This window comes from Urocampus carinirostris, chromosome 20 (genome assembly GCF_059441175.1).
Source record: "Urocampus carinirostris isolate Australia breed hairy pipefish chromosome 20, RoL_Ucar_1.0, whole genome shotgun sequence".
NCBI classification, from domain to species: Eukaryota; Metazoa; Chordata; class Actinopteri; order Syngnathiformes; family Syngnathidae; genus Urocampus; species Urocampus carinirostris.
This window is the reverse complement of record NC_142368.1, coordinates 10,580,071-10,590,321: the sequence shown is the minus strand read 5'-3', so window position 1 is coordinate 10,590,321 and position 10,251 is coordinate 10,580,071. Positions and strand designations below refer to the sequence as shown.

At 42.6% G+C, this 10,251-nt stretch overlaps 1 protein-coding gene across 2 annotated transcripts in view; it reads left to right on the top strand.

The window, feature by feature from the left end:
* Positions 1–1,309: 1,309 nt before the first annotated feature.
* The window catches only part of fam184ab (family with sequence similarity 184 member Ab), a 113,438-nt gene continuing 104,496 nt past the window's right edge, over positions 1,310–10,251 (top strand). For both annotated transcript variants that reach the window (XM_088324846.1, XM_088324845.1), the window contains exon 1: positions 1,310–1,978. In XM_088324846.1, coding sequence (XP_088180972.1) covers positions 1,802–1,978 — 177 coding nt within the window. In that variant the 5' untranslated portion in view covers positions 1,310–1,801. The remainder of the gene's footprint in view (positions 1,979–10,251) is intronic.

Genomic DNA, 10,251 nt, shown 5'->3' with positions numbered 1-10,251 from the left:
GTAAAAATAAGCATGGGGTAAATAAGTAAAAAGGCAAGAAAATTAGAAAAGGCCAGGGGGATTAGAAAATAAAAATATAAAAGGAAAAACTATGAAAATAAAAAAGATGGAAAAATCTAAGGAAAACAAAGAAACAAAAGCACACAAGAAAAAAAAGACGAAGAGAGAAAAAAACCCAAGCAGAAAAAATAAGGGGAAAAAGCAAAAATTCAAGAGCAAGGAAAAAAGAGTAAAATAGAAAACAGGGGACAAAGGAAAAATCAGGAAAAATAGGAGAAAATGGGGAAGAAACAGAAGAAAAATAAATGAAAAAAAGCATTTTTCTTATGGTCATTAAACGTGTCGCCCTTGTTCCAACGAGTGATGGGCTCTTCAGATTGTTTTTGTTGCTTTAGATAGATAGATAGATAGATAGAGAGAGAGAGAGAGAGAGAGAGAGAGAGAGAGAGAGAGAGAGAGAGAGAGAGAGAGAGAGAGAGAGAGAGAGATGATAGATAGATAGATAGATAGAGAGAGAGAGAGAGAGAGAGAGAGAGAGAGAGAGAGAGAGAGAGAGAGAGAGAGAGAGAGAGACATAGATAGATAGATAGATAGATAGATAGATAGATAGATAGATAGATAGATAGATAGATAGATAGATAGATAGATAGATAGATAGATAGATAGATAGATAGATAGATAGATAGATAGATAGATAGATAGATAGATAGATAGATAGATAGATAGATAGATAGATAGATAGGTACTTTATTCATCCCCGTAGGGGAATCCACATATTACCAATAACTTCGTAACAGTATTCACAAAATGACTTTAAAAAATGGAGAAACAAGGAAAAAAGACAAAACTAAAAAACAAAAACAAAATGAAAACATTAAATAAAACAAATAAGACAAGAAAAAAGAAAAGTATATAAACGAAACAAAAACAAAAAAACTGAAAAAAGAGACATAAGAAGAAAAAAGAGAAAAAGAAGGAAAATGCAAAGAAAAAAAGAAACAAAAACAAATTTAAAAGAATTGAGAAAAAAGCTTAAAAGCTAGGAATAAATAAGTATAAAGCTTTTGGGGAGCAAAGGAGAAAATAAAAGAAAAATGAGAAAACAAAGAAATGGAAAAAACAAACAAAAAAAGGAGGAAAATAGCATATTGATCAATTAAAAAAGGTAAAAAAGTGTCTCGAAGGGAACCTGCCCTTGATTGGCGGGGAGCCGACTCCCGACGATCATTTCCAAGAGCCTGCTCGTAGCACCGTTTAGTTCGCGAGCGACACATCACTAGTTCCGACTTCCCCTGAACGCAGCGCTGGCTGTTAAGGTGATCCATGGCAACAGGAGAGCAGCATTGGTGGCAGTGGAAGCAGCCTAATGCGCTTTAAGACAGAACTCAGTTCGAGTCCAGGGAGGAAGGAGAGACGCGTTTTACTCCGTCGCTAAACCCCAAAGCGCCCTTCACGTAGCCGCCGAGCAGCCTACCATTCCGGTGCGACGGCTCCATATTCGGGCTCCAAGGTGACCGACCGGGGAGGTGTGAACCAGACGGCGACCGGTCGTCAGCGGCAGGTGAAGTTGGCCGTGGCCGAGCTTCAAAGCGCCTCTGGCGGCTTCATCCACGATGCGCGTCGCTGATTCCTCCGGAGCCTAAAATCACACCCTTCTTTTTCCTTATCCCCCGAAGCGAAATTGGGTGCTCGCTGCGTCATGTTCCCACTCTTTAAAATAGAACCGAAGTCTTCTTTTTGATTTTTTTTTTCTTAATTAATAAAACGCACATATCCATCAAGCTGAGGCATCATCGTGAAGATGGCGACCGGGTCGGGTTGGCAGCAGTATTACTGTCCTGCCGGTCAAGGGAAATATTCTTCATTATCATCGACATCATCGACCACATCAACGACTTCGTTCCAGTCCGGTCTTGCTATGGAATACACCCAAGACCTGCACCTGAAAATGAGCAAAAAGATCGCGCAGCTGACCAAGGTAAAAACCAGACAGATGTTTCACGGCCCTGTGTAGCCAGACTCCGTTTACCCAAGCGAATATATTACGTGCGCACCGTCGGTGTTGCGTATTTATTAACGCTAAGATTAAATCTCGAGTTTTATACTATTCTTTAAAGTGGTTTCGTTCAATCGGCTTTAAAAAATAACATCATTTTTACACGAATTCAAACATGATACCCCCATTAAACCTACCTCTTGAACCAAGGGCTTTAAATCCGACATAAAGTAATCCCTTGCTGTTTCGCGGTTTACTTATCGCAGTTTTATTACTCTGCAGATTTTCGTCATGCATTGTGTTCTGCATTCTGATTGGCTAAACAGTTCCCCCCCACGCTGCCTCTATTCTGCTTGTGAAATGAAATGAAATGATCTGCATTTTATATAGCGCTTTTCAAGTCAAGACTTCCCAAAGCGCTTTACAGTGTGCTTCACATTTCCCAATAGCGGCTGTGCAGCCATGTAAGGCGCTAACCTGCTTATCGGGGGCATTAAGGGTTCAGTGTCTTACCCAAGGACACTTTGACATGTAATAAGGTGGAGCGGGGATTCAAACAGCGATCTCTTGATCCCAAGACGAGCGCTCTACCTCCTGAGCCACTTCCGCCCCCCCCCCCCATGTGCGTCAATGTCGAGTTTTACACACACATGTAAAACAGCTTGATGAAGGTAGATGTGCAAATATTTTTCAACTTGAAGTTTGTCGTAAAGGCAACATGTCGAAAAAAACAATCAGGACCGATAAAAGCACCTTCTCCCAGGGCGAAAAGGCAGAGGAAGACTTATTGACCCGGTAAACTTGCTGTAGAGCCACATGCGTCTCTTTGGCGGTGGTTGGCGCTTTTTATTAATGTTTGATAATGGAAAACAAATATGGTAGGGGTGGCGAACACGCGGCTCCCGAGCTGCATGCGGCTCTTTGCCTCTTCATATTTTCTATATACTGTGGCTCTTTGCCTCGTTTCATGTTTAGTTTTTCCCCCCTCTTAAAACACACTTGAATCCATCAGAGTTAATAACAAATAATCAATAATATTTTAAAATTAATTTGGCAGATTTGTTGTTTTTATGCTGCTCCGGACACATAACTGACTGCCAATCATCTGCGTAGGTTACGTCTAATGCAAGGAAATTAAGTAAAAATTTCATGAGCGTGCAGACTGTTCCCCTTATGGTCAAAATGGCAAAATGCAAAGCGAAACGGAAATATAAAGATGAACACAGGGCATTTCAGGAAGAATGGGAAAATGCTTACTTTTTCGTTGAACGGAATGTTTATTATGCAGTACCAAGATATCCCATTTCAAAACTTCAGCGTTCTTTTAGCACAGCCAATGCTAATATTGACACGGAATTCCCCAAAGGTACTGAACTACGTAAGCAAAAATTGAGCACCTTGAAAAGCCAGGTAAAAAGACAGTCTTAAATGTTCAGTGCGTGGTGTGGCTCTTTGACTCTCAGAGTTAAAAAATTCGGCTCTGAGTGTCAAACTTGTTCGCCACACCTGACATATGGTTTCTTTGTCTTCCTGACTGGAGATGGCTGAAATAAAACATTCTCAAACACGTCTCACCTTTACCCCACTTCCCGTCAGCCCGCGTTTGCTCCGCCCCTTCTTTCTCATTTGCCCGTGCAAAACATATCAGAATAAGTGTCTCAAATAAATACATCACAAAAATATACAGTTGCAAATACATATTATACATGGTTACACATATTTACAAAGAAAGACGGTACACCGAGAGTTTTCAAAGCTTTAATAATAATAATATAACTTTCATCCCAAACGGTGCCTGTGACAGGGCAGTTAATGGTAGCAACACGCTAGCAACACGGTCGCAACACAGTAAACGGGTTTGTTAAAAAAAAACATACCATACTTGTAAATATCACGGTAAACCGTCCTCATCTTCCTCCTTAGAACTGAAGCCATCAAAGTCGTCTTCCTCAGTGTCTGAAAGAAACTTTGTCATATAGACGTCGTCCCATACTCCCTTATTCCAAAACACGCTAGAAACATGCTCGCAAAACAGTAAACGGGTCTGGTAAAGTTTACGTGCAGTAGCTCTGTTTCTTTCTTTATCGGACTGCTCGATCGCTTTTAGCTTGAAATCTGCGTCATGTGCCTTTCTTTTTGCATTTTGCATGATGAGGGTATGTTTACACTAATTTAATTTGTGCACAAGCCAAGAAGTTGCAGTCTTCCTCGGCGCATATATTCCACCGGTCAAAATCTTACTTTTTGTACTCGAGCGCCGCTGGCGGCCATTAGAAAAATGACATAAATTGGCCGCATCACTGAATAAGCCGCAGGGTTGAAAGTTTGGGAAAAAAGTAGCTGCTTATAGTCCGGAATTTACTGTACTAGTGTCATACGGCACCATTACCTGTTGTGTGGGCATGTACAGCCTGGTGGCATCCATCCCCCGCCAGGCCAACATATATTTCCACCTGGTCTCGAACCAGGGACCTTTTGCGTCTTTGGCAAATGTGCTAACCACTGACAGTACAGGAGTTATTTGTAAGGCAAGTCTGTTGGTGTGACACAATAACTGGAAACTGTAGTTGTTACTCTGTACTCTGGACGAATCATTGTCTATTGCTCCGCTTTGGCTTTGCATGTTCTACAATTGAAACGATATTGAGAAGACTAGCATGGTCCCGGTTTTGTCTCCTGAAAAGACTTGTACCTGATTCGCAAGCCATAGGTTCCAGACCCCTGGTATACACAAGCTCCTTAGGGTCAAGGCAAGATTAAATTCTGCAATTCTTCAAGGAAGTTTGCTGTTTGCATGCTGTTTGCTCACAAGGGAGAGACTTCGGCCGCCTGAAGGTGAAAACGTTTTGCCGGGATGCTGCATTCATCAACGAGGCGCACGAAGGGTCATTAACCACAACATTAATCACATCATCGCCACACAGCAACAGGATGAGAAAGAGAGATGACATTTTCTTGTATAGTCATGTTTTGGAAGCGTGCCTTGTTAGATTTCACCTGATTTAACAATTGACACTGGTGAAAAACATCCTAACCTAAAACAAAATATTCAAATACGGAATCAGGGATTCCCAGGCATCCATCCGGTTTCTTCCGCTTAGGGCAGCAACCTCAGCAGGGTAGCCCAGACCTCCCTATCCCCAGCTACTTTACCTAGCTCATCTGACGGGATCCTGAGGCGTTCCCAGGCCAGCCTCGAGTCTCTCCAGCCTGTTCTCGGTTGGTCCCAGGGCCACCTGCCTGTGGGACATGCCCGGAACACCTCCAGGAGGCATCCTTTTGAGATCCCTCAGCCACATTAACTGGCTTCTCTAAATGCAGAGGAGCAGCAGCTCTACACCAAGTCCTTTCTGGATGACTGAACTTCTCACCTTATCTCTGAGGGAGAGCCCAGACACCCTGCGGAGGAAACTCATTTCAGTATCCGGGATCGTGTTCTTTCGGTCATGACCCAAAGTTCATGACCATAGGTGAGAGTAGGAACGTAGATCGACCGGTAGATCCAGAGCTTTGCTTTTCGGCTCAGGTCCCTCCTCACCACTACAGACCGGTACAGGGGCCGCTTGACGGCAGACTCTGCACCGACCCTTCTATCGATCTCCCGTTCCATTTTGTTCAGCTACTTGAACTCCTCCACTTGGGGCAGGATCTCATCTCCAACCCGGAAGGAGCTTGCCACCCTTTTCCGGCTATAATTCCCATTTTTTAAAAAGATATGCTTTGACGGTCTCTCGTAATTGATCAGGCGTTTCAAACCTTTTTGAAGCTGAGAGTTACTTTTTGTTACTAACTAGCGCATACCAGTTTGACATGCATTTCTAAAATAACAACTGATCACGATATTCCTACGTTCTTACCAGGTTCATACCTGTCAACCTGTAGCTTTTTGCCGTACAAAGTACGTTTATTATGCACTTTAAGACGTGTACGACGTACAAGAAAATCTGTACGGAAAAACGCAAATTTGTCAATGATGGGTACCATCCGGTATACATCGACTATGAAAAATGATCCGCCCCTTGACCTCCGAATAACTTTAGCCAATAGTGATCGATTCAACTGATGATTGACACATCTTTTTTGGCCAATTGCAGGCTTTGCTTTGCCGTTTAAGCCAATGCCAGCCTGCAAATGATAAAAAGGATCCGCCCCTTGACCTCTGAATAACTTTAGCCAATAGTGATCGATTCAAATGATGATTGACACATTGGTTAGCCAATGAAACGCCGGTAAATAAATCCCAGCATACACTGCGGACTACTTGGCGTTCGGGGGAAAATCTAGTTGGCGGCTGCAATTTAGTTGTAAGACTTTGCGAATTAATATTGATCCATAAATAAGGCACACTGTATTATAAGGCGCATGGTCAGCTTTTGAAAAAAATAAAGGCTTTTAAGTGCGCCTTATAGTGCGGAAAATACGGGAATAACAAAATAATTTTCCTAGAAAGTCACAATGACCCAGCATTAAGGAGAATTTTCAGAACGGGTCCGCCAGCTACTCAGCTGTCCTTAGGGGGCTGGTAGGGACCATGTTGGAGACCCCTGCACTTAAAGGGACATTATATAATATTTGACGACTAAATGTCACTGTATTGAGTAGTGTCACCGAAATTGAGCGATCAAAAGCACTAGAAGGAATGCAAACTCCAGAGAATCAAAGTGGACGAAAATGCACCATTTTTGTTTTGATTTTTAGCACGACCTCGAACATTTTTTTTTTGTTTTTCGGGCTAACCCGTAGCAGCAAGATGGCTGACAATCACGTCAGCTACCGCTAGGTGAGCCTCATGTTGTAATATTCAACTTTATTGACGAGCAAGTATTTGGAATAACGCATGATAATTTTTTTATTATCATTGAAGTTCTTTTCTTATTATTTATAGCAGGGGTAGGGAACCTATGGCTCGGGAGCCATATATGGCTCTTTTCATGAGTACATATGGCTTCTAAATAAAATGTGACTGTTGCACATCTCTCTGTGGCGTTCGAAAGTCAAGTGATTTCACCCCGATTTTGTTCCATATAAAGCCGAAGCAACTTCATGCAGAACTTCGATAAGAAACCATTTAAACTGATAAATAAATACGCTGGCAAACGACTTTGATTGGGTGAGCAGTAGAGGTGGGCGGATCCCTGCACGCAGCGCAAGGCACTTCCTTCTCTCTTTCTCGCTCGGACCAGTCTACACTGAAAGTGAATATGACTATATGCTTATTGTTTGCAGTAATTTGTGACATTTTTACAAAAGAACTTTGCATGCACATTGTTTTGAAACCGTTATTAAGGACAAAATGTATGGAAAAAAATTCCCTCTACACTCTTAACTGAAGGTGGAAGACAAATTATAAATGGCATATTTACATTGATTTGGGACACAGGATTTGGCATTATTATCATTTCATACATTTGATGAAATCATCCAATGACACACAGTGAAATAAAATGTGCTGAAGAATTAGCTTTTGTCTAGAGAGTGTGTTTGGCAGTTTTTTCAATTTTGTCAGAAAATATATGATGTGGCTCTCTCAATTTCTTTTTAAAACAATTTTTGCTTTTATGGCTCTTTGGGTCAAAAAGGTTCCTGACCCCTGATTTAGAGGCTTTAAATATTACACAATGTCCCTTTGAAACAATACAGACAAAAAAAAAACAACTTATTAAGCAGTCAATGTCCCGGACCAGGAACGGAGTCGGGACCCAATTGCTTTTACTCTGTTTTTATTAAGAAAGAGAACTGTGCTTGCATCCCCGATCCGATGATCGTCGTTTACGGTAGCAGATAGAAGGGAGTGGCACTTCCGTGTCGAGCGAGGGTGGACGTTGGCAGCGAGGAAAACAGGTCAATGGTCGGGGTGGAGGAGCGAAGACAGAAACGGGTCCAGAAAAAAGGTCGGCAACAGGTAACAGGCAGGAAGCAGGGCAAAAACAGGTCAATGGTCAGGGCGGAGGAGCAAAAACAGAAACAGGTCCAGAAAAAAGGTCGGCAACATGTATAAGGCAGGGAACAGCGCAGGGTAGTGTCGAAGAGTACGAAAGCTTGCCTTGCTGGGAGCATAGGTTCGCAGACGGTCTGACGAGTTGTTTTCGGAAGACGGGAGTTTAAAAAGAGTCCAACGGCCAATCAGGTCCCAGGTATAAGGCAGGGAACAGCGCAGGGTAGTGTCGAATAGTACGAAAGCTTGCCTTGCTGGGAGCATAGGTTCGCAGACGGTCTGACGAGTTATTTTCGGAAGACGGGAGTTTAAAAAGAGTCCAACAGCCAATCAGGTCCCGTGGCTGTTGGCGCCAACGGAGCCGCAGGTCACCTGAATCAGTAATCATGACAGTCAATGTTTTACACCTCCGTTTGGTGACTCATCGTATTCTGAAACAGCCGCCTTGCCTTTGGTGAGGTCCACAATAGCATTTTTAGCTTTAGCGTGTCGCTAAAGCTCAGAATGTTCAATGGAGTACCTTATATCGAGTAGGCTGTAGCTTGTGTCTAAATTTCCAACTTTTCATAGTAAAATGATCAGTTTAATCATGATCACAGTTTAATTTCGAATCAACGTAGCATTTTCGTTTAGCTTTAGCAACAGCAACAGCCTAAAAATGTGATAATTGCTACAAACTTCCTTCGAAGGCGACAGACATTTGATTAGGTACAGCAGAATCTGCCAGGTGGCACACTTATGAAATTTTAATGTGTTGCTTTTAAAGCGTAGCGTCAAGTCGAGTAAGTGGTAAGACTCAGTAAACACATTTATTTTTTTAGTTTTTCCACTGAGCAGATTTGAAAGCATATTACTGTCAAGACCAGAACGGAGACAGGACCCACTTCCATTGGGTTTCTCACAAGTTTTATTGGAAGAGAGAGAAAGGGTTGCACCCACAATCAGGTGATTGCTGGACGCGGAAAGCAGGTCGCTCTGAACGCGGAAGTGGATCTTCCGTGTCGAGCGATGGCGGTGTCGGGAACGGAAAACAGGTCAGTAGCCGGGACAGGAGAGCAAAAACGTGGTCGGGGTCGGAAGCGAGTCGTAAGCCAGGAAAGGAGAGTGGACATGATCGGGAACAAAAAAGGTCGAAAGCCGGGACGGGAGAGTAGACGTGGTCAAGATAAAGAACGGGTCGAAGCTGGGGCACAGTCCGGAGCGAAAAACAGGTGGGAGTCAGGGTCGAAAAAGGCTTGCCTATTGTTAACTGAGGTTCGCAGACGGACTGACAAAAGAGGACAGATTGGAGTGGGTTTAAATAGGGACAGGGAGCCAATCAGAGTCCGAGGCTGTTGGTGCCAAAGGAGCAGGCACAGGTGATTCATATCGGTAATCATGACAATTACACAAGAAATGGGTTTCGGATGACGTCACCACAGCCGTGTGATTTCTTTGTTTGACACTTTGTCGGGCAGAAGCGAGGGCACCGTTTAAGCTGTTTCGGACAAGCCTGTCACGTACGGGCAAACAACAAACTTTTTTTCTATATTCCAAACGTCATTTAAAAATACTTACAGTATATAACTTTGTGCGCCTTAAGTGAAAAACAGAACCTGTGGTTGTCGAGGATTAGTTGTGATGGATTTACTGTGTATACTAGCATATAAACTGAATTTAGAACTATAAAATATGATACTGAAATTGGCAGGTTATATGCGCCTTCAACAAAATGAACTCAAGGGGGCGTAAGACAGGCAGAGCCATCCATGTCAGACTGTCTGTTAGTTTAGGTCAACGGAGCTCAATCCTCGAAATCGAAATCTCGCCGACACAGCTGCTTTACCTTAGCCTCCATCTTAGTCCACAATGGCTAATGGCTATTCCATGTCCTTAACCAAATTCTTCTTCCTGTTCAGTCAAAATGCTGCGCCATCTCAGTTGTGTTTGAGAGGGACCACATCTAATATTGTCGTAATTAGGTGTGTTTTATTGCCTTTATTTTCCCATGATAATGGGTCCCAAAAAGTTAGTGATAAGTGGCAAGAAAAGTAGAAAACAGTGAAATGATTGTAAAATATGAAAATGGTGTACGGGTCTCTGCCATCAAAACACTGCTTAGAGCAGGCATCCAAGATGATGCCCATGGGCACCAGGTATCACCCTAAGAACACATGAGTAGCCCACTGACTTGTTCTAAAAATAGCTCACCACTCATGGTCATAGTGATTTTCTAGGAAATCATTGAAACAATCCGTGTGTTCAAAAACAATGTTTTAGTGGTTTAGCGGTTTACCATACTTCTGATGATTATAACTTGGTATTATCATAATAATAACAT